At 46.1% G+C, this 24,811-nt stretch overlaps 1 protein-coding gene across 1 annotated transcript in view; it reads left to right on the top strand.

Moving 5' to 3' along the window:
- VWF (von Willebrand factor) overlaps nt 1–24,811 on the top strand; it is a 139,193-nt gene that overhangs the window by 93,847 nt on the left and 20,535 nt on the right. The window contains exons 29-42 of the mRNA XM_025930120.2: nt 1,670–1,786; nt 1,882–2,022; nt 2,295–2,438; nt 3,706–3,870; nt 4,801–4,844; nt 5,147–5,324; nt 9,570–9,790; nt 10,967–11,159; nt 11,357–11,698; nt 14,302–14,501; nt 20,825–20,927; nt 21,354–21,428; nt 22,610–22,714; nt 24,011–24,216. Of these exons, the coding sequence (XP_025785905.1) occupies nt 1,670–1,786; nt 1,882–2,022; nt 2,295–2,438; nt 3,706–3,870; nt 4,801–4,844; nt 5,147–5,324; nt 9,570–9,790; nt 10,967–11,159; nt 11,357–11,698; nt 14,302–14,501; nt 20,825–20,927; nt 21,354–21,428; nt 22,610–22,714; nt 24,011–24,216 (2,234 nt within the window). The remainder of the gene's footprint in view (nt 1–1,669; nt 1,787–1,881; nt 2,023–2,294; nt 2,439–3,705; nt 3,871–4,800; nt 4,845–5,146; nt 5,325–9,569; nt 9,791–10,966; nt 11,160–11,356; nt 11,699–14,301; nt 14,502–20,824; nt 20,928–21,353; nt 21,429–22,609; nt 22,715–24,010; nt 24,217–24,811) is intronic.

A 24,811-nucleotide genomic window follows, 5' to 3' on the forward strand; every position in this document is an offset into this window, starting at 1 on the left:
AATAGTACTTGTAAAATGCTTAGGGCAGTTTTTGGGCAATTTTGAGCAAATACCTCTGTGTATATGTTTCCTTATCTGTGAAAAAAAAATGGAGATGACAATAGTACTTGTAAAATGCTTAGGGCAGTACCCAGGACATAGCCAAGCGCTCAAAAACTGGTTGCTACTGCTATTGTTGCCTCCTTCTTAACTGATACTAATGTCTAATCAGCTCTTAGTTCTAGAGCACAGGAATGTTTAAGACAGTCCTTGGTGTGTTTGGGACCATCCCAGAATAACTGATTTCTTTTTTTCCCCAAAGAACTTGATTGTTTTTTTTTTTTAATTAAGTGTAATTAACATACAATGTTTCAGGTGTACAACACAATGATTGAACAATTCTATCCATTTCTCAGTGCTCATCACAATGAGTGTACTCTTAATCCCCTTTATTTCACGCATCCCCCACCCACCCCCTCTCTGGTAACCAACTACAGTTTTTTTCTCTGTATTTAAGTCTTTTGTGTGCATGTATTTTTTTTTGTTTGTTTGTCTCTTTTTCCTTTGTTCATTTGTTTCGTTTCTTGAAGTCCAAAGATGAGTAAAATCATATGGTATTTGTCTTTCTTTGACTTATTTCACTTAGCATTAGGTCTACGCTCTAGCTCCATCCATGTTGTTGCAAATGTCACTATTTTCATTCTTTTTTTATCGCTGAATAATATTCCATTGTGTGCATGTGTATGTATGTATGTATATACACCACATCTTCTTTATCCATTCATTTATGGAAGGACACTTGGGTTGGTTCCATATCTTGGCTATTGTAAATAATGTTGCAGTAAACATAGGGTGCACATATCTTCTCGAGGATGTGGAGAAAAAGGAACCCTTGTGCACTGTGGGTGGAATGCAAATTGGTGGAAAATAGTATGGAGGTTACTCAAAAGATTAAAAACAGAATTACCACATGATCCAGTCATCCCACTATTGGGTATTGCCCAAAGAAAATGAAACACTAACACCAGAGTAAGTGTCTCTTAGTTAATGTCTCTTCATTCTCACACTTGTTTTAAGTGCCTTTGTTTTTGTTTTAACCAGAGCCACAGGTTTTTTTAAATTCTTGTGATATTTCTGCTGAGGAGAACGGTAATAGCATTATCTGATCAAATCTGGAATGGCCTTCAGGCCAGAGGTTGTTTCTGTGCTGTGATCGATCATGACTCTGTGCCCAAACATTACCATGCACACTGGTCATTTATAGTTGGAATACCTTATAGCACATTCACCAGCCCATAAGACTTGAGAGCATAGAAGTCACCCTCTAGCCCCATGCTGCTGCTCCATTTCCTTTGGCCATCTCCCTGTTATTCTTCAATATTTTGCTCAATTCTAGAAGAGTTGCAGCCTCCAGTTACTGAGGGAGCAGATGCATCTTGCTCTCATCTATAGGCATTTAAACTGCCTTTGGGTGGATTTGGAGTCTTCCCAAGGTCTGCCACCCTGGGGCACTCCTGGGTTCCCTTCCCCCTTTCCCGGCCCATGTTACCATCATGCAGGACTGGTGGAGGCACCCTCCCCTTCATGGTTCCTCATGGTGGGTGGCATCCTGCGTGTCCTTGGATGCTGTATCTGCTGCAGTGGGCCTGGTGTGCTCACTTGGGTGCCCACCCTCTTGGTGTCTTTGCAGACTGCAGCCAGCCCCTGGATGTGATCCTCCTCCTGGATGGCTCCTCTAACTTGCCAGCTTCTTATTTTGGTGAAATGAAGAGTTTTGCGAAGGCTTTCATTTCAAAAGCCAACATAGGTGAGCGATGCACCTGTTGGAGCAGGTTGGGAAGGAGCTCTTTCTGAGGCTCCACCTGATCCAGAGTGCGATTTCCACGTTGTCTTTCCTGTTAGGGCCTCGGCTCACTCAGGTGTCAGTGCTGCAGTATGGAAGCATCACCACCATCGACGTGCCGTGGAATGTGGCCTATGAGAAAGTCCATTTGCTGAGCCTCGTGGACCTCATGCAGCAGGAGGGAGGCCCCAACCAAATTGGTAACCTGGTGCTATGGGCTGGGAGGCAGGAGCTTCGTCTGGTCTTAATTCTTGGCATATGTAACTAAGTGACCTCGGCCAGTCACTTTGCTCTTTAGGCTAGTTTCCCTCCCTGTAAAGTGTGGGCCTGGATGCTCTTCCGGATCTGATTTGTGTGTTTCTCTGTCTCTGAATCCTTCTGTTTGGTTGACCTAAGGATCTGCCATGAGACAGGATGCCCAGCATTTCCTGCCGTCAGGACTGACTTGGTGTGGACTGTTCTCCATTCTCAGGGGATGCTTTGGGCTTTGCTGTGCGATATGTCACCTCAGAAGTCCACGGTGCCAGGCCTGGAGCCTCGAAGGTGGTGGTCATCCTGGTCATGGATGTCTCCACGGATTCGGTGGACGCTGCAGCCGATGCAGCCAGGTCCAACCGTAAGTGTCCAGTGTGCAATCCCGAGCCTCTCCTAACCTGCTAGAAGATTGAAAGCAGCTAGCGGGATTGCTTTTGGATGGCCTGATGGTTGTGAATGCTTAATAGCCACCCGTGGCCTGGTTCCAAACAGCAGGAAGTGGACCAATCCCTGTGTTACTTAGAAACCAAACAGTAATAAATATGCATTTGTCCTTCATTTGTCTGCTTGCTTTCAACTGTCACTTTTAAGGCTTCCCTTTGTGTCCAGGGCTGGGGCTGGGTCAGACCTCCACACCTTTCCTTTTGGAAGTGGTGTGGTGTCCTTGCCCTGTCCCCAGTCTCACCACCTCACCACGTCTGAGGCCAGAGGGACTCATTATGGGGTGGTGAGAACCATCAGACCTTCACATGTGCCAAGCCCTTTTCCAGTACCTGCCTAATGGGTTAATGATTGATGAGATGATGACCTGAGCCGAAATCTAGAGTCAGACACTTAACCGACTAAGCCACCAGGCGCCCCTGTAATAGCTTTCTGATGGAATCCCAACTGCCATCCTTGTCCCCTGTAGTTCATAAACAACATGGTGGCTGTAGCCACCCTTTAAAAACTGGTCAGCCCATGTCACTCCTCTGCCCCAAAGTCTTGACTGGCTTCCCCTTTCATTCAGAGAACATGTTATGTCCTTGTGTGGGCTGTGAAGATTTGCATGGTCTGTGACCCACTTCCTCTCGTGTTTGGTCTGCTCCAGCCACCCTGGAGCACACATTCAGACTGCTGCTCAGAGCCTCTTCGCTCATTGTTCACTCTGCTTGGGACATCCTCTTGGCTTCTTCTGTCCTCACCTCAGGTCTCTGCTCAAATGTTATCAAATGCTTATCCAGCCACCTTGCATGAAACAGTAATTCCCACTTCTACCCCGGGCACTCCCATCCTCATATCTCATTTTGTTTTTTCCTAAGCACTTACCCACGTCTGAAATACTAGAGATTTCCTTATTTTTGTGTTTTTTTGTCTGTCTTTGCCCAGTGCAAGGTCCACAAAGACAGGGACTTCATCTGCTCGGCTCACTGTATCCCCATTGCTTAGAATAGTACTTGACACAGGGTGGTGTCATTAAAACTGGTTGACTGACTGAATATTTGCTGATGGGGTCACTTTATGTGACCCATCTAGGAAGCATGAGGCTCTGTAAAGATGCTGGGGATAGGTTCAGGTCAGTCCATTTTGGGCCCACCTGACCAAAGCAGGTTAACACAGACTGTTTCTTGTTCCTCTGCTAACCCCAGGAGTGACAGTGATCCCCATTGGAATTGGGGATCGGTATGATGAGGCCCAGCTGAGGATCTTGGCAGGCCCAAAGGCCAGCTCCAATGTGGTGAAGCTCCAGCGAATTGAAGACCTTCCCACCATGGTCACCCTAGGAAATTCCTTCTTCCACAAGCTATGCTCTGGTGAGTCTTGTAATGCCTTTCATACCACCTCAAAAGGAAAAACTCCATTCTAGAGACCCAAAGGTATGCATGCACAAGATCTGGCCTTGAATGAAGATTGTTACATAGACCAGGACGTTTAAGTTTCTGCTCATGGAAAGTTTGTACTATAAACATCCGAGGGACCACCAGAAAGTTCTCTGTGTAAAGCCCTCCTTCCATCCTAACTGTCCATCAAGACTTTAGCAGAGACAACCCATGCTTGCTGGCGCAGAGTGATCTTGAACAAAGAAGTGGAAGACAGATGCAGGGAACCCCAGCAGCCTGCAGACCATGGTCTTCTTCCCCATGCCCTATATTCACCCTCAGCCTGAGCATATAGGGCCTTAGAAAAACAGTAATGTAGAATCTAATATCAAAGTGCCATGGCTTAAACTGACTTAGGTTAGAATTTTTATTTTTACCATACATAATTCTTTTTACCTGATTTTATTTATTTTCCTAATGTGATTAGCTCTGAGTCAAAACCTACTAGAGTTATTGCCCTTTCCTGCTGGAAGCTAGCTCTCCTGGAAGGACTCTTAAAGGTCTCTTTTGAATTTCTGGGACCTTGCCTCATTTCCTCCCCAACCCCTCACTAGGCACTGATCTACACATGAAATGGGAAAAGGAGTTTCTGACCTGAGAAGCTTCATGCCTTGTAGAGATTGCCGTGTTCTTACTGTTGTTATCACCATAGTTATTGAGAACCACAGAGCATGCCTGAAGAGCCACAGGGTGACCACCTCTTAACCTGGTGGACCTGCATATACTCACAGTCAAACCTGGTCAGACCCTTTTTGCAGAGTGAAGTCCCCTTCCGGGACTAGCCCTGGGACCACACAGACTTTGTGAATGGCTTCTGCTGCAGGTTGGGAATGGGAACTCAGATCTTAATTGTGTCTGTTTCAGGGTTCCTTGGCGTTTGCGTGGATGAGGAAGGGAATGAGAAGAGAGTGAGTTCCCTTCAGCGCTGGCTTTGAAAGAAAGATAAGAATGAGTATTTGGGGTGCTTGTTCCCCCTTTTTCCTCCTTTGGTCTTGGTCCAGTTCTCCCTCTTATATCCTGCTTTTGTGCATGTGTGTGGATGTGTGGGGACGTTCCACCTGTAAATCTTGTGTTCTGCATCCTTGCTGCTTGGGCCCATGTCCAAGTCCTAGTCTCTGTGTCCTCAGAGGGGGTCAGTTGCCCAGTTGATGGGCTTAGTGCAGGACTGGCTCATCCTGTACCTGCCTGAATCTGCTTCTTTCTTCTGTAGCCCGGGGACATCTGGACCCTGCCAGACCAGTGTCACACAGTTACTTGCCTGCCAGATGGCCAGACCTTGCTGAAGAGTCATCGAGTCAACTGTGACCGAGGCCCGAGGCCATCATGTCCCAACAGCCAGCCCCCTCTCAGGGTGGAGGAGACTTGTGGCTGCCGCTGGACCTGCCCCTGTGAGTCCAATGCTTCATCAGCCTGGGTGGTGTTGCAGGGGCAGTGCTTTTAGCGTGGCTGTGCAGAGAGGTAGACCAGAAGCCCCTTTCCCTCCTCACTACATGTAGAATGCTACTTTCGCCCATGTCCCCTCCCTCTTGTGTCTTTTGGATGTATGTTCATTCAGTCCCAGGGATCGGTGTTCTCCTCCTGTGTCTTTGGAAAGCACCTCCCCAGATAATGCATAACCAGAAGGAAGAATTGATTGTTTCTTTCTCAACTTGGCTGTTGGCAAGTCATTAGGAGTCTATGCTGTAGAAGTAGAACAGTGAGAGGGACGCCCCCAGAAAACTCTCCACTCACACCTGGAGCTGGATGGGAGTTGGGTGCCATTGTACATCGTCACAGTGGCCTGGTTTATGAGGAGGACATAGTAAACTCCATCTTATGCAGCCCTGTGGAGGGCATTCATCCGTGGGGGAGGGTTAGCCCCCGCCTCATGGTTGGGAGAAATGGCTGCATAGGTAATACGTAGCCGGCGTATAATTCCTGTGTTAAATAGACACAACCAGTGGGATAAAACCAAAACTGTATTTTATTCCTCGGCCTCCCTTGACAGTTTATTTAGTAGGATAAATGATCTCCCTGGACTGGATGAGAATGCTACCAGACCTGTGTCATCTCTGTTTATTCATAAAGAGTTCTATGGTTACTTTAAGTTATAAAACAAAGGCTCAACTTGGTAATTAGGTGCCCACTCCTGTGTAATCACCAAAACCTTAACCTTGAGTTAGAGTTAAAACAGCTCCCTACTCCCAGTTTGTGCTGCCTGCCCCCAAGAAAGGGGTGTGTTCTGCCTCTCCCCCAGCTTGGGGAACCTTCTGAAGAAGGTTCTCCTGTGACTGGTGCTTCTGTGAGAGGGCTCTGTGCTCTCTGGCCTGGCAGGTGTTTAAGGTGACCACTTTACCTTGCCAGCTCTCAGAGGCTCCCCTGTTCTATTCCTCTGGTACTCAATCTTGGGGTGCAGAAGGATTCTGTATCATTGGGCTGCCTGCTGCTTCTCCTTGCCAGGGAGTGGAGTGTGCCTGCTTCCCCAAACAGCAGCAAGCCACATCTGGGCAATAGTAATAGCTTCTTTCTTTTACGTTCTTCAGGTTAAGTTTCAGACACTGGTCCAGGGTCCCTGTAACTGCATGATACACAAACCCATCTCTGGGAGTGGCCTCTTGAAAGTCCTGTTCACAAGGCTTGGTTGTCCCTAGTGGGGCACCTGGGGGTGTGAGACCCACAATGCAATAGGAACTCTGTACAAACAAATGTCTTCTTAAATCCAGTCCCTCAATACCCCTCTTGACTCCTTTTATAACCTTGACTCTTTATACTCTCTTTTTATCAGAAGCAATAAAACTAGATTTGGGCTATTTTTTTAAGCATTTAAAACATTTTAAAATTAAAAATATTTAAAACTTTTTATTTTGGACAATTTCAGGTTTACAAAAAAAAGCTGCACAAATGATACAAAGAATTCCTGAGTATCTTCACCCAGCTTGGTGTATCTTATATAATCACAGTATAATGATCAAAATCAGGAATTAACATCCATAAAGTACACCTGTAAACATCTTACTCAGTTTTTATCAGTTGTCCCACTCATGTCCTTTGTTCAGAGGTAGGATTCAATTCAGAATCCCACATGACATTAAGTCGTCATGTTTCTGTAGTCTCCTTCAATCTACAACAGATCCTAAGTATTTCTTTGATGTTTATGACCTTGACATTTTTGAAGAGTTCTGGCTAGTAATTTTGTAGAATGTCCCTCAATTTGGGTTAGATTTAGGTTACACATTTTGTTAAGAATACCCTGGAAGACATGCTGTATCTTTTTTGGTTTGTCAAGAGGAGACACAGGATATCAATTTGTCTCATTACAGGTGACGTTAAGTTTGATCACTTGGTTTAGGTGATATTTACCAGATTTTTCCACTGTAAAATTACCGTTTTCCTCCTCGTAATTAATAATGATCATATACAGAGATATTTTGAAACTATGGAAATATACTTTTACCCACTAAGTTTACCATGCATTGATGATCCTCACCTGAAACAGTTTTTATTGTGTTTGCCAGATAGTGATTTTTGATTTCCATCATCCCCGTCACATTTACTAGTTGGAATTCCATTGAAAGGAAGAACTTTTCCTTCTCTGTCATTGATTAATTCAGTTAATTATTTGTATCAATATGGGCTCATTGGTTCTTATTCTATGGGGTATAATCAATTACTAGCATTATTTATTTTCTTGGTTGATGGTCTCAGATGTGGCTAATGGGAACCCTTTCAATTTTACTCTTGTGTCCTTTTGACATGTCTACCTCCCTCTCTCACACGGTAAGGAGTCTGGCTCTCATTATCCACGATATATTTATATGTTGGCTTAATCCCAGAATACACATAAAGTAGTTTCAGAATTGCTAACCAATGCCTGGATGAAAAACAAATCTAACTAGAGTACAGTATTCATATGCAATTCTTTTTGTCTTTTGCCTTTAGTACAGAGTACATTCCCCCCAACCCCACCTGTATTATTTAGATTAGTTTCTCCCCTAACAGCGTAGTTATGTTATTTATTACCATGATTTCAATTTGTTTCTGTTTGTATTTCGTTTTGGGTTTCCCTCATCCCCATCCTTGTTGAGTTTATTCATTTGTTCTTGTACGTGAATTACTAACATTGCCCCAAATGTGAAATGTACAGAAAGGTTTATTCAGAGTGTCACTCCACTCTTCCCATCCCTCCGTGCTTTCTACTAGTTTCCACTTATGTTCCCTGCAGGTAACCAGTCTCATTTATTTCAGGTTCATCCTTCTTCACAAATGAGCTTTGCCTTTTTTGCTTAAAAACATAGTCCAGAAATCCTCCCTACCAGTTCAAAGACAGCAGAGGGCATAGGAGAGGACCACAGAAGTGAAGTAATTTATCCAAGGTCACAGTATAAGCACAGGGTGGAACAGAATTCAGTCTTGAGTTTCTCTGGCTCTGAAGCACCCACTTCATGGTAACAGTTTATGTGACGCTGGGCAGAGCCATTCTCACTAGCTTGCCACGTGTGAGCTAATACTTCTTTGCCTGTAACTTGTGACATCCTCATAGCAGAGGGGCTGATCTCCTAAAGACGTGACACTTTCCATAGCTCGAGTGTTGGGAACCACTTGCTGCATGGGCATCAAGTGCCCCTCGGGAGTGACTGACTGCTCCGGGTCTCAGGGGATTTTGAGTCGAAGAGCTCCACGCAGGCTGCTCAGCTCTGACAGATGGTGCATCCAGGCTCTTCATTTGTTAGTGGCTGTGCTGCTTGACGCACAGGCCACGGATGCAGGTGGAGGTTGCCTGGACCTGGTATGAGCTAGGGACATCAGTGCAGCCTCACAGACCGCTGAGCCTGCCTCTCAGTCCTTGGGCTTTTATTTACCCACTACCATAGCTGTGGTCACAGATGCTCTGGAAAGCTCATCTCCAACTTCCTTTAGGTCTAAGATTAGCTTTCAAATCATGCATGGCAGTGGTGCCTTCCATGGGAGGGTTTTACAGAATCATCTTATGCAGATGCAAGATGATGAGTGTTTCCAAGTGGTGTTTTAACAGGACCCTTGAGAATTTGCTGATCGTGTGAATGAATGAGTGGCAAATGAGGGAGTGTGGAGACCCAATCATTTGTTTTGGCTTCAGAAATATTTCTCTCGTGTGATCATCTCTTAAGGGATCAAGTCAACATGGCCACTTGTACAATTAGAAACTTGGCAGCTGAGAGGACACATGTGTCTTTAGGTGAACTTTCTTTACAATGAGCTCATAAGCTCATGGTACACTTAGATCCTCATGATTTCAACAAGTCATAACAACCCTGAAACTTAACTTTGTTTCCTGAGCCAAAGCATCCCTACAGAGGAGATCATTCACTTTACACGTTAACATTTTTTGGAAGTATGGTTGTATAATTTTCCATATTTTTTTGTGATACTGTCCTTCTAAACCTTCTCTAGAAAAATATTTAATGGCCAAGTGTTACTTAGCTAAGCCGCTCTCTCTACCTCTCATAATTTCAGATTCCTAATCTGTAAAAAGGAGGAAGTTAGACTACATGACCTCAAAGGGCCCGTTCTGCGCTCAACTCTATTTATCTGTTTGCAAAATGGTAACATCTGCCTCTTTGCATGTGTGGGAGTTTGGATAATGTCACATCCATCCTTTGCTCTCCCCTGTTCAGGTGTGTGCATGGGCAGCTCTACCCGGCACATTGTGACCTTTGATGGACAGAATTTCAAGCTGACTGGCAGCTGTTCCTATGTCCTCTTTCAAAACAAGGAGCAGGACCTGGAGGTGATTCTCCATAATGGTGCCTGCATCCCTGAGACGAGGCAGGCCTGCATGAAGTCCATTGAGGTGAAACATGACGGCCTCTCAGTTGAGCTCCACAGTGACATGCAGGTGAGAGGTGCTTTCTGTGGGTCCCATGCAAGGCAGCAACAGAACCCCCAAGAAGCCTCTGGTGGCACTTGGTTTTAGCTGGTGTGTCTGTTAGGGACACACCAGCTTCTGCCCCACCAGCAGAGCACCACCTTCTTAGGAGAAGCTTATTTTCATCTCCCTTGTGGCATGATTTCATGTTGTTCTGGGCCCAGATTTGGAAGAAAGGATCCATTTTAGGTAGCATTACATGACAAATCTAGTGCTGGTTTCTGGTGCTGGCAGAAAATTGGGAGAGACACCAGAGCTGTTTACCCAGCAGGCATGATGAGCCCAGTGCACAGGACCTGTGCGTTTTCCAAAGGAGAATATTTAGGATCTACATTAGGGCCTTTGAAAATATTTAGGGCCTGATCAAAACGTATGGCTCCAAAATTTGAGAGGAAAGCTGCAACACTGATAAAAATAAATGTTTGTTTACAAAAGGCTACATATGACAACTTCTTGTTCATTTAGAAATCACAAATATTTCATTATGTGAAAGTAACTTGTAGTAACCTTCTTCTCATTTTGTAAGAATTTCTGAATATGCACATTCATTGCTGAAAAATCATAGCTAGTCCTATATTAAATGAGTAGCTCAAGCCCAAAATTTTAAAATCAAAAGGATAAAAAGCCTTCCAAAACCTTTAACAGCAAAAATTATATTCACCCTGGGACTTTTAGTATGTTTGATATGATGTATAATGGGGCCTCCAAAGAGCTGGTGACCAAAAATATGCATACATACATACATACATACATACATACATACATACATACATAAATGGACTTAACATAGTCCTGTGAGATGCTCCTGGAGACACCGCCCTGATGAACTGACAAAAGGCAACTTTCTCAGTGTTTCTGGAAGAGGTTGCCCTTCCCTGTTGAATGTACACAGACTCAAGGCTGGCTTTAACCCCTGGGCTTTCAGGCCATCTGTATAGGATTGTAATGCTCTGTTCTCCCATCAAGCTCTGCAAAGCCCCTTCATCTTAGAAGAGCTGCTGTCAGATATCAGAGTTTGTGGATGACACTGGAGTTGAATGTGGCAGAAGCGTAGGGACTATCAGTAACCTCAGGAAGAAGCGAAGATGAAATTCTAAGATTCTTTATTGTGATGACCACTGATGAGTCATTTTCTTCTTTGGGCAGCTGACAGTGAATGGAAGACTGGTCTCTGTCCCATATGTGGGTGGGGACATAGAAGTCAATGTCTATGGCACCATCATGTATGAGATGAGATTCAACCATCTTGGCCACATCTTCACATTCACTCCACAAAACAATGAGTTCCAGCTGCAGCTCAGCCCCAAGACCTTTGCTTCGAAGATGTATGGTCTCTGTGGTGAGAACATTCTCCTGACTGTCCCCCCTTTGCATTTATAAACCTTCGCTCTAGTCTCGGGACTCTTGGCTGCTTGTGCTTCTGGGTCCGGTTGGTTATAAGTTTCAGACGCTGGTGGGGATGGAGAACGGCCAGGTCTCTAGCATCAGTAGGTGGGCACCCAGGGCTAACAATCTTGTCTTTCCTCATTTGTATAGGGATCTGCGATGAGAACGGGGCCAATGACTTCATGCTGAGGGATGGCACGGTCACCACAGACTGGAAGGTGCTCATCCAGGAATGGACGGTACAGCAGCCAGGGAAGATGTGCCAGCCTGTTCCCGAGGAACAGTGTCCTGTCTCCAGCAGTTCCCACTGCCAGCTCCTCCTCTCAGCCCTGTTTGCCGAATGCCACCAGCTCCTGGCACCAGCCACCTTTTACGCCATGTGCCAGCAGGACAGTTGCCACCAGGAGCAAGTGTGTGAGGCGATTGCCCTGTACGCCCACCTCTGTCGGACCAAAGGAGTCTGTGTTGACTGGAGGAGGAGTAATTTCTGTGGTGAGTCTCCACATGCGTCCTCCTGAAGTCGGGAAGACCAACTAATCATGGGCTTGCTCAACCTCTTGGAGCCTCAGATTCTTTTTCTGGGTGATAAAGATAAAAATCCCTGCTTTTCCTATTATGTAGGATCCCATTTAGGATCAAATAAGATGGTAGATGTTTAAGTCATTTGAGTGCAGGATTTCTGTGCAAATGAAGGCATTTCTACAGTTCAGACAGATGTGACTTTAATGTATCAGACACCTATAGGCATCAGCAAAGTACAGAATGACCAGCCATATTGAGTTTGAAATTCCACCAGGTTTAGCAAACGCTCACAGAGTAAGCCATGCCTGAGCAGGGTTTTGAAGTGTGAGTGGATTTTGCCACTCAATATTAAGACATGTCTTAATAACAGATACCACGGGATTGCTAGTGTAGATACCTCCCCAAGTTCAGTTCCCCTACTTGGACTTGGCATTTATCATTTAACATGTGGGGGGTACCATGATGAATCAGATGCCTCAGGGGGTGCTGGAGTGACAAGAACACTGAACTTCAGCACCCTCAGTTACTGAATATGATCCCTGACTTTTTCTGGAGGGAAATCAATATATGCAAACATCTCAGAGTCTCGGAGTTTATTATCCTAGAGCTGTTACAGATCTCATCTGTGGCTGGAGGACTTGGGCACCCTAGTCCCAGCTCAGCAGGTGACCAGCTGTTCTCTATCTGGACCTTGCTTTCTGCATCTCAGAATAGGATCATGGGCCTAGACAATCCCTGGGTTCCTTCCAGCCCTGGTGTTCTGAGTCCATTAGATGGTAGTGTCTCCTTTCAACCTGCCTATATAGATCAAGGAGCAAATGATAGTTTCTGAGTTAGCCACAGTCCTTTTCTACATACTAATTTCTTTGTCTACCCCTGGCTACTTATTGTGCATTCACAGGAAAATGCTTGGTGCTCTAAATCCTTAGACAGTCCTGCCCCCTGCCTTGGCACCATGAGAACATTAGGAAGGGGTTGAGCAGGGCCAGAGTCGGACAAGTGAATCAACTTGTAGCTTTTCTCCAGGCAACTCTTCATAGCTGTGGATTCCTTATTTAATTTAAGAGGATTTTTATTTAAAAAAATTTTTTTTTCAACATTTATTTATTTTTGGGACAGAGAGAGACAGAGCATGAACGGGGGAGGGTCAGAGAGAGAGGGAGACACAGAATCGGAAACAGGCTCCAGGCTCCGAGCCATCAGCCCAGAGCCCAACGCGGGGCTCGAACTCACGGACCGCGAGATCGTGACCTGGCTGAAGTCGGACGCTTAACCGACTACGCCACCCAGGCGCCCCTTAAGAGGATTTTTAAAGGAATAAATGCACCTATATTTAAAAGAAAGACCCATAAGACTTCCCAAGGATATACAGGCTAACATCATCAGTTAGGGCTAAGTTTGACTCAAGTAACAGACAAGGAAAATTCTGTCACACAACTGATCAGAGGGAGGTGGCTCCAGCTCTTTCTGGGTCTCAAACTGGGCTCTAGTTTTTTGCTCTGTTCTCACTTGGGCGTGTTTTTTCCCTATGGTTAAAGATGGAGCTCTAGCTATCACATCCAGGTTCCAAATGGCAGCATGAGGGAAGAAGGGAAAAAGGACAAAGGATATGGAGAGATGTCTTTTTAAAAAGATTCCTCCTGAAACCAATACTATACTATATGTTAACTAACTTGAATTTAAATAAAATCTTCGAAGAAAAAAAAAAGGGAAAAAAAGATGTGGTATGTATATATATAATGGAATATTTGTCAGCCATCAAAAAAGAATGAAATCTTGCCATTCGCAATGATGTGGATAGAGCTAGAGCGTATTATGCTACGTGAAAGAAGTCAGTCAGAGAAAGACAAATACCATATGATTTCATTTACATGTGGAATTTATGAAACAAAATAGAAGAACATGGGAAGGGAAAAGAAAAAGAGGGAAGCAAACCATAACAGACTTAACTATAGAGAACAAACTGAGGGTTGCTGGAGGGGAGGTGGGTGGGGGGGGGGGTGGGCTAAATGGGTGATGGGCATTAAGGAGGGCGCTTGTTGATATGAGCCCTGGGTGTTATGTGTAAATGATGAATCACTAAATTCTAGTCCTGAAACCAATATTACATTATATGTTAGCTAACTACAATTTAAATAAAAATTTGAAACAAAAAAAGTTAAAAAAATAGAATAGGATAGAAAATAGAGCACATTCTATGCAGTATTCTGTGAAACTTACTTGATATCTATCTATCTATTCCTGGTCTATGATGTAAAATGTATTTCTTATTATATTCATTGTCAAAAAAGTTCGAATGGTACTGAATTAAGTGATTCTCCTTGAAAAAAAAATCAGGACTTAGTGACATGACTACGTTAAGCTGCAAGGGAGGTCGGGGAATGTAGTCTTTATGCTGTGGTTGTGTGTCTAGCTTAAAGGTCTATTTCTATGGAAAACGGAGAGAATAAAAATGGGTAGAAATAGTCATTTCCACCCCAGCACATTTGTCAGATCATCAACCTCTTTGAATCAGCTGTGCCTCTGTTTCCCTGTTGGTGTGGGCTGAGTGTGACCTCATTCTCTGTTTGTAGCTATGTCATGCCCACCATCCCTGATGTATAACCACTGTGAGCGTGGCTGCCCCCGGCTCTGTGAGGGCAATACGAGCTCCTGTGGGGACCATCCCTCAGAAGGCTGCTTCTGCCCCCCACATCAAGTCCTGCTGGAAGGTAGCTGTGTCCCAGAGGAGGCCTGTACCCAGTGTGTCAGTGAGGATGGAGTCCGGCACCAGGTAGGAGCCCTGGCCTTTTACCTCCTGTGGGGCTGCTTCTGTCTCGGGTCAGTAGGGTGAAGTGTTCACCAGTGATTGTCCACACCACCCCCCAAACTGTGGCAGCAAGGGTCAACTCTTAAGGGGATCATTGAAGGATAGGGAAGCAGTTTGGCATAATGGCTTTGGAGCCAGATACATCTCGGTTCAAATCCTGGGTCTGTCATATAGCAGCTGTGTGAAAAACCCCCAGAGTATTAACAACATATTACTACAAGTACTCCTACTGTTATCGTAATTATATTCATGTAAGGGGAAAGCTATAGGAACCCAGAAGGGGATGGGTAGAGAATATTTTACATGGTGATGTCTGCTATTATGAAGATATATTGTATACCTTGCATTGTACTAAGCACTCTATATTCATTATCTCAGCATTATTTCAAGGTGTGTTTTGCAGGGTATTAACAGTTACCTGTGGTCAAGAGAGCTTAAAGAGCACTAGCTAAATAGGTTTCTTTATTGTAGGACTCAGTAGAGCTTTTCATGCACTAATGTATAGTGCCAGTGGTTAGGAGGGATTTTGCTTCTCAAACTTATCTGACCATGGAACTTGTGTGTGTGGCCAAATGAGCAAATGTATGTCTGTGTGTGTATGGCATCCTCTTGGATCAGGGTTCCACAGAACACACTGGGATGTCTTACATCATCTTATAAAGACTTAACATTTTAAGAGAAAACCAAGGCTTAAAGAGCTTACTTTGCCCATGGACACGGTTTGTAAATGATGGAGGTGAGAATTAGACTCAGTATTTAAAACTCTGGCTCCAAAGAGCGTGCTCTTTCCGATGTATGAAAACGCATTTTTGCTAGGTCTTCTTTGGGCTCATTTGCTTGGGAATTGAGTAATTAATTGAGTAATTAATTATTTTAGCCCCTTAGAATTTGTCGAGTCCATTTTGAAAGAATATTTACCAGAGTCTTCCCCCATCTTGGCCTGAGATGGCGGTCATGTCTTCAAAGGTGACAAAATGTACATTTGTAGTATCTGGGTAGTGTCTGTCTGTGCACATGTGAATGTGTGCGGTGGTCCTGTCCTTCATCTCTGATAGTGATACTACAGAGCATGGTACAGGGAGAACAGATCTGGCTTCCAGCAAAGGAGAGTGTATTCTCTGATCAGGGACTACACCCAAGATCTAACATCTCCATCATTACGAGGGAGGACTTTTATCACTGAGTGAACCAGCTGAGGTGACTTACTAGATTTAATCACAGCTCAGAGAACTCATGGTAGAGCTAGCTGACCAATCTAGAGAATGACAAAAACAATAATTTCAATAACTACACTTTTCTCTCCCTGACATTGTAAGACAGGAAATGGACCATTTCCCTTGATTCTCCCCCAAACCCCATAGGGTCATTATTACATGTACCATTGAATAGGTGAGGACACTGAGGCTCAGATGGCATGAGGAGATTATGCTGGGATTCCTATCTACCACACTAGGTCATCCCATAATGTTCTAGCCCTGACATTGATCCCCTTGGAACTGCGAGCTACACTTCGAGCTAACTATGTTTTCATGTATGCGTGGGCGATCATCCAGCTATTACTGGATGGCTCTCATCTGCTCTGTTTTCTCACTGGGCTTTATCTGAGTGGACCCCATTTGTTCTCATCGTGAAGTAGATGAGTTAGGAGGGTGAAGGTGGACCACTCATCCTGTATTGCTGTATTTGACCTTGCCGACTGAAGTAACTACCTGTATCATCTTACTCTCCAAAACAAGTAAATAAAACCTTACCTTGCTGTCCCTGATCTGCACAGCTCCTGGATGCCCTCCTGCTGGGTTCGAAGGTTACGAACCATTTATGTGTGGTGCCAGCACCCGGTGGTAGTTTCAGGCCAGATTTGCTGTTAGTGGTAAGGTACTCTCAGAGGGCGGCAGAAATGGGCCCTACCCTCTTCTTTGGCATTCTGTGATGAGAAGGAAGCTCAAGTTTGCAAAGCAGTTCTGGCTCTGTGACTGTCCTTATGCTGTAGGGTGTGGAGAGCTAGAAGCTTGTGAACTTTATCTTAGTGTCTCCACCCACCCCCTCTGACTCTATTTCTCCTCACTGGTCCCCTCACCTTCTGCCCAACACATTGGAATATGCATTTGAGTTGTGTGAAGAATGCTTCCAAATAGTGCAATATTTTGGACACAGAAACAGTCTCTCAAATATATTTCAGAATCAAGGGACATTAAAATTAGTTAATCAAAAACTATGAAGGGAACAAAGCCAGTTTCAGTTTATTTCAGAAAATATAGTTTAAATGGATGAAAACAAATATCTTATCAGGCTCCTTGCAATTTCCATTTTTCCATGCAAAGCAGGGAAAGAATAAAAATCTAACATGAAGGACATTTCCATGAAATGAAATTTCTTTAACAGAAAAATAAAGCCTAGACAACTTTTCTTCAGGGAAATAATCCAGGGTATAAATCTCTGGTGGTAGCTTTGGAAGGGCAAAATATTTACCAGTTTCCATAGCTCTTGTTTATTTTACAAAACGCAGTGTAAACACGTGAGCCTTTGTGGCTGGCTCAGAGGGGATCCAGGGCCTAGCACCAGCTGTCCCTCTGTGGTTGGGGGCTGTGCGGGGCAGCAAGGACTGCCTCCATCGCCCCGGACGGAGCTCCTGGAGCCTGCGTTTCCCCCCTGGTCTCCCCTGTTCCGTGCCAGCCCAGCGCTTACATTTTACCTGCATCTCCTCTCAGGTCCTTGGCTGTGGTGGATGGTGCATGGTGACTTGCTGTGTCCCTTCTCTGACCTGGGGCTTTGAAGACTTGAGTTTTCTCTTACCAGCTGGCTCACATGCCTGTTCTCTCCTGGAAATAGTCACGCCCCACTCTGGAACCCTGTCGGTGAGACAGGACTGGCTGGAGTTGGCCTGTCCTGGTGCAAGAGTGCCCCCTGGTGCCGTGTTTGCTGCATAACCGGACAGGTTGGGCAGCTGCGGGGGCTGCTGGTGCTTTTAGTTAAGCACTAGCCAGAAAGATCTTTTTCAGGAGCCATAGACTCTGTCCCCTGCCTCCAGCACGCCTCATTAAAGCTTCCTGGGGAAATGAAAATCTCTGGAAAAGGAGGTTTAACACCTGATTTTGGTCATCTATTGTGGTGTTGTCCACTCTCAGGATCATGGGAAAGTTGTATTATTTATTCTTGACTTTAGATGTCTAAAGTTCACATTTAAAAAGAGGAGGGGCGCCTGGGTGGCTCAGTTGGTTAGGTGTCCGACTTTGGCTCAGGTGATGATTTTGTGGTTTGTGAGTTTGAGCCCCACATCAGGCTCTGTGCTGACAGCTCGGAGCCTGGAGACTGCTTCGGATTCTGTGTCTCCCTCTCTCTCTTTCTCTGCCCTTCTCCTGCTTGCACTCTGTCTCTCTCTCTAAAAAAATAAATAAACTTAAAAAAACTATTAAAAAATTAAAAAAATAAGGGGAAAAAACCCCAAGACATATAAAAAATACGATCTTCTCCATTCTTCTTTCATCACCTGTGCCATTTAAATGTGTAAACATAGATCCCTTGATTTGCCATTTTCTTTGCATCCCCATCAGTGCAAAAAGCAGGAAAGAGGCAGAACAGAGAGAGAGGCCTGGGGAGATGTGAGAGGTCCCCCTCCTCCTTCCATTCCCAGGCCTCTGAGGCCAGCACCCTGTGCCTCCTGGGACCTTCCCAGCCCCTAGGAAAGCCCTGGTTTCCTGTGCTAGTCCCTCCCTTTTCCATCCTGCTCACTGTCACCAGGGCTGTTCATATTTGACACTCTTCTCTTTGAGGCAGGGTCCTGCTCACAGAGCTTCCGGGCTGCAGTTATCCTCCAAGTTAAACACAGCCCCCTGGAACCGACAGTGAAGGCCTCTACGGTTGTCTGGTGACTACAAGGACGTTCTGTCTTCTGTTCCCACCTGGAATCCCTTTTCCTTTTCTCTGCCTGGTCCTTCCCACTCAGCACAGGTGCATCTTTGTGGGGCCTTCCTGGAGCACCCCAGCATCTGTGAACATTTCTTTTGCACTGCTGTGGCTCTTTTTCTATTTCTCATTTTTAAAAGCAGCTTTATTGAGGTATAGTTTACATGCAGTCAACAGTACCTATGTAAAGTGTACAATTTGATGAGTTTTGACGTATGCACACACCCATCACCACAATCAAGTTAATCAACATTGCCATCAGCTCCAAAAGTTTCCTTATGCCTCTTTTTGATACATCCCCAACCCCCATCTCCCACCCCCAGGCAGCCACTGCTCTGCTTTCTGTCACTATAGATTCGTTTACATTTTCTGGAATTTTCCATAAATGGAATCATGCAAGGGGTGCTCCTTTTTTGCCTGTCTTCTTTCACTCAGCATGATACCTTGGAGATCCATCCATGTTGCATGTTTCCATAGTTTGTTCCCATGGCTGAGTCACATGCCATGCTGTGAATGTATCACAGTTCTTTTATCTCATTCAGCTTTTCATCAGTGAGTCTTATTTCCTCAATTTGAGTGTCAGCCATTTGAGGCTGGGAGCGTGTGTGTATTTGGTCCCCACCACTCCTGCAGCGCCCCCCGGCAGTGTGACCTGCCCATGGCAGGCACTGTGATTACCAAAGAGAGAGGCAGCTGTAGTTAGTACAGAAAGCATGTGGTGTCTGGGGCCAGAATGCCAGGTTCAAATCCTGGGATGTAGCACCTGGTCAAGTTCCTTGTCTGTGTCTCCATTTCATCGTTTGTAAGTGTAGATAATGCCAGTACTTACCTGATAGGGGTATTGTAAGGAATATAAAGTGAATAAATGTTAAGTTCTTAGAAAGGTATCTTGAACCTATTTAATGCTAGTTCTTGGTGGGAGGCAGTAGAACATGGTGTTAAAAAGATGGGTTCTGGGCTCAAATCCAAGCTCTGCAGCTGTGATGGTGTGCCCTAAGCAGGTGCCAGCTTTCTCCTTTGACAAGTGGGGATGGTAAAAATATCCTCACTAGAGGGCTGCAGTGAGGATTAAATGAGGCATTTATAGGAGCGCCTGGGTGACTCAGTCGATTGACTCTTGGTTTTGGCTCAGGTCATCATCTCACGGTTCGTGAGTTCTAGCCCCGCATCAAGCTCTGCACTGACAGCGTGAAGCCTGCTTGGGATTCTCTCTGTCTCCCTCTCTCTCTGCCCCTCCCCGCTCACGCTGTTCCTGTCTCTTTCAAAATAAATAAACTTAACAAAATAAATAAAAACATTAAAAAATAAAAAAAAATAAGTCATTTATATAAAGTACATAAAACCATGGTACATAGCATATGCTCTTTAGATGTTGGCTGTTATTACTTACTGAGTGAAGGGAAGGTGTTAAGGGTCACAGGTAAGAGGTCCTGGAGGAGGACCGGCAGCTTGGGGGAAGGGTGTTTTCCTTGAAGACCTCTGATCTCCCTTCTTCTCGGCTGACTGATTGCTGGCCATGGAAGCAGATGGAATAAATAAAACCTTCTTGACCTGGGAATTTGTTAGAGGTCTTTGAGCTACTGGATAAGAGTGTGTTAATTCAGGGGCAGGTAATTTAAGGTGAATTTCATTTTAACTCTGAATGTGACTCACTGGCTGAGTGTAGAGGGATGCCTGCTCCCGGCTCTGTGGTCCGGTCCCTGTCCGTGCTGGTCACAGTCTGCCCTGCCATAGCTGTCCTGTGAGGAGGCCTGAGTGCCCTCCCTTTCGTGGGCGGGAAACCGGCCCGGGGAGCGAGGGCCAAGTAGGAGTTCAGGTCTCCCTGACCTCACGGCCCTCCTGCAGTGGGGCCGCCTGCCAACTCTGGGAAAGCTGCTTCACGGGCTGCGGGAACCCTCATCTGAGAGACTGCCCTCTGGTCTCAGCCACTCCCAGTCCCAACAGCGTGACGAGTCTCAGAGTCTTGCTGCCCTCCCCTCTGCTCTTCCTGCCCCGTCCATGTCTTGTCAACTCCACAAGTAAATGGAGTCTGTTTCTCAAGCTACACCCCAACTCTGGCTGGGGAAATGGCCAGCTGCGTGGCACGGGAATCCTCATCTTCTCACCTTGCTTAGTTTTAGTGCAGCTGCCAGAGATGGCCGCACTGGAGGGTTTTCTGCAGTCTGTAGTTCGTCATCCCCGGAGTTTGTGCGGTGGCAGGGACCGCCTCTCCCAGAGCCTCATACTGCCTTTCAGCCTGTGTGTGTTCAACTGTACGGAGGCCGGGCTCAGGCACTGCCCTCTGAGGGGAGACTGAGCCAGAGGTGGGGGGACCGACTTCTATGGCCTCCGAGGCTTTGTGCCCCCAGTGTCCTGGGCCCTCCCTGAACTGTGTTTTCCTTCAGTTCCTGGAAACCTGGGTCCCATCCCACCAGCCCTGCCAGATCTGCATGTGCCTCAGTGGGCGGAAGGTCAACTGTACGACACAGCCCTGCCCCACCGCCAGAGGTGAGCTCCCCACTCCCGGCTGCTCTTGGAGGAAGGACTCCCTTGGGCCATAGCCACCTGTCTGCAAACCTGGTGGGCTAGATACAAACGTCCATTTCCTCACCCTGCCCCATACTTCTTTACCTCACTGGTCTCAGGGTCCCCTTTTCTGTACCTGGAGTAGATATGCTCAGAGGTTAACCCTGCCCCCCTGGCCCCACCTTGGCCTTCAGATGCAGAGTCTCCTGGAAGGCACATTTGAGGGGGCCACCAGGACACCCTGGGGAGACTCATTTGTCCGAGGCCCCTCGGCCTGATTCCTGGTGGGCCTCCCATGCAGGGCCTGTGCTGGTTTTCAGGGGACGGGAGTCTGTGACTTTTTGCAGGCTGCAGGCTGCAGGCTGCAACATTATTGGTTTCTCTGACCTCTGTGACATTCTCTCTCAGCTCCCACATGCGGCCCCTGTGAAGTGGCCCGCCTCCGCCAGAGTGCAGAGCAGTGCTGCCCGGAGTATGAGTGTGGTATGTGCCCGGCCCCAGGGGACCCACCCAGCAGGTGCCGAAAGGCACGTGTGTGCTCAGGCACAGGGTACTCGAAAGGAGGTGGATGAGGGGTGATTGGATTTTCCAAAAAATGGCAAAAATAACTTCTGGAAGGTAGCTTCCTGGGAAAATTCTGCAGTGAATTATTAAATGTGAAATTTGAAAGCATTAAAAAAAAGAATGGAGTCATCACTGGCGGGGGGTGGTGCAGAGATTTACTGAAGAAAAAGCCATGCCAAAGTAACCCATTTGCCTTTTAATAACATTCTGAGGATACTAGACACAGAAGGCCACCCACAGGGCACCTTGATTTCAGCAAGTTATTCGTCAAAGGGTTTCATTATAGGCTTGCAAACTGCATGGTGAGTAATGGGCTGAATAAATAGTGTAATGAAACGAATCCAGAGCTGATGGAATTATGGTTAACATGACAGGAAATCTCCAGTGCCCCGCCGCTGTCCTGTCCAATGTGTTTATTAATTGTACGGATGAAGACATAAAGTACAGGCGTGTCAAATGTGCAGTGGTGCAGATCTTTGAGGGAGAGCAAACAGAACAAGAGACAGCCCAGCGATCTAAAAAAGAATGAAATAATCTGAGACATTTATTTATGCTGATGAAATTTATCAGGCATAAATAGAAGTCCTACGTGGAGGGAGACGTGTCTTGAGAAAACTTTGTGTCGTAAAATAGGTCTTAGAATATTAACAGGAGAGAGAACTGGGGCCTCATTTAGTTCAAGCCCCTCATTTTATGGATGTTATTAAGCTTCTATGATGTGCCAGACACTTTGCCTTTGCTATTTCATGATATCTTGAGGCTGACCCTGGATGGTAGACTTCCCACCTTGCAGAAGACCAGACAAGGCCCAGAGGGTTTGAGAGGGCTTGGCTGAGATCTGGAAGTCCCAGCAGTGACAAGAGGAATCAACATGAGCTTATAATATGACTCTAGATCTGTCTGTCTGTCTGTCTGTCTATCTATCTCTTCCCGCCTTCTCTATCGCCACCTATACCTCCTCCTCCTCCTCCTCCTTGTCCTCATCCTCCTCCTGCACCCAAAGCAGTAGAAGTCTGTAGGAATAGAAATGTCAGGTGCCACTCACAATAGTGAGTGACCTTGCTGACTTCTGAGTGGGCATCTCTCTTTCCTGGCCTCAGTGTGTGACCTGTCGAGCTGTGATGTACCACTGGTGCCTCCCTGTGAAGGTGGCCTCCAGATGACCCTGACCAATCCCGGCGAGTGCAGACCCAACTTCACATGTGGTAAAGCCTCTGCAGATGACGAGGGGGTGGTGCGGCCACTCTCCCCTGGCCAGGGGAAGGCGTCCTGTACTCCAGTTCATTGAGTCTGGGCTTCAGGTACATCTGGAGTGGAGGGGTTAAGGTCACACCAGGATTGAATCTCCCCAGCCGTGTGCTGCTTGCAGGTGAACCGGATGTGGGCACAGCAACAGGCACCTCCCTCTTGGGCTGCATGAAGACAGTTGGGCAGATGGAGAGGCCTCCAGATTCAATCTTTACTCACTCCCATTCTCCCAGACACCCCCGGGGGGTGGGAACGTCCCTTGGTTTGTCCTTACCACTGGATCTTCTTCCCAAACAAATTCATTCATTCCCTCTCGTATGTTTATCCACAGAGTTGGACTAAACCAAGGCATGTTAAGGAACAGAATTCCATATTTAGTCTGTGAGAATACCCACTTTATGTCCAGAGGAGTTCCTGTCCCCTTGTTTTAGAATCTCACTTGAGCTCCTAGATGTAAGGCCTGGAGGGAGGGAGGAGACCTCATCCTATTTGAAGGAAGTTGGAAAGACGCAGAGGACACAGGGATGGGATTGGGATTTATAAAATGACACTGTGGATTTGACAGGATTGCTAGCATTTTTTTGTTCAACATTGTTGGAGGACCCGAAACTGCAGGGTACTGTTCTAGGTATGGAGGTGGGGAATGGGTCACATAAGCTACCAGCACATAAGAATTTTGGGGTGCCCAGGTGGCTCAGTCGGTTAAGCATCCCAACTCTCAATTTTGGCTAGGGTCATGATCTCATGGTTCATGAGATCAAGGCCTGCGTTGGGCTCTGTGCTGATAGCATGGAACCTTCTTGGGATTCTCTCTCCCTCTCTCTCTGCCCCTGCTCTCAAAAATGAATAAAAAAACATTAAAAAAAAAAAAAAAAAGAATGCTTACCAGTGCATGGTATGCCCACGCCTGTCTGGGTCTTGGAGACTCAATGTCTGCTGTCTCTGAGAATCAAAAGCTGGAAGGACCCTACTTCTTTATGGAATGGAGACCAAGCAGCCTTTACTTCTCCTCCATTAGAATTCCTAGCTTCACATTTCTCCTTTTGATTAATGTTCCTATTTTTTCTGCAGACTAACTGCTTTTTGGTATGATTGAACATCTTATAGCCCCTGGGCTGGGACTTAGTTTCTGATTTAATTTTGTGGGTCTGGAGTTCCCTGGGATCTTCTATCATAGCTCAAATACTTAGGACCCCTGGCTATGTGCACTACCCCGTGTGGGACTGGAGCCTCACCTTGTGCCCATCACTCAGCCTGCAGGAAGGACGAGTGCAGAAGGGAGTCCCCGCCCTCTTGCCCCCCACACCGGACGCCGACCCTTCGGAAGACCCAGTGCTGTGATGAGTATGAGTGTGCTTGCAGCTGCGTCAATTCCACGGTGAGCTGCCCACTGGGGTACCTGGCCTCCACTGTCACCAACGACTGTGGCTGCACCACGACAACCTGCTTCCCTGACAAGGTAGGGGCCACTGAGTTCTGGCTGGGAAGATGGCCAAACACTTGTTCCTTAGGAAGCGTTTGCCTACCTGAGCCTCCTTTCCTGCCCAAACTGAGCACTTTAATAGTGGGGAGCTGCCAGCATTGCATCACGGTCTAAACGGACATTTAATTAGTTTGGGAGATATTTATAGAGAACCTAGAATGTTCTCAGCATGACGAGGTGCTAAGGTTACAAGCAAGGTATAGGACATGGACCCTATCTTTAAAGAGCTTATTTTATAGGTTAGCTAAGGAAATAATATGATTGCATGAATTATTTAGGGACTAGGTATAGTTAACTTATTTGTTAATTGCTATCAATTCATTCATGTGACCATCCGTCTACCAGTCTTTCCTTCCTTCCTCCCTCCTTTCCTCCCTTCACTCCCTCCATCCCTTCCTCCCTCCCTCCCTCCCTCCATCCATCCATCTATCCTTCCTTCCTTCCTTCCTTCCTTCCTTCCTTCCTTCCTTCCTTCCATCCATCCATCCATCCTTCCATCCATTCTTCCTTCCATCCATCCATCCATCCATCCATCCATCCATCCATCCAGTTTTTACCGAGCAACAACTAT

The sequence above is a fragment of the Puma concolor genome, chromosome B4 (assembly GCF_028749965.1).
Source record: "Puma concolor isolate L17-30 chromosome B4, mPumCon1.1.hap2, whole genome shotgun sequence".
NCBI classification, from domain to species: Eukaryota; Metazoa; Chordata; class Mammalia; order Carnivora; family Felidae; genus Puma; species Puma concolor.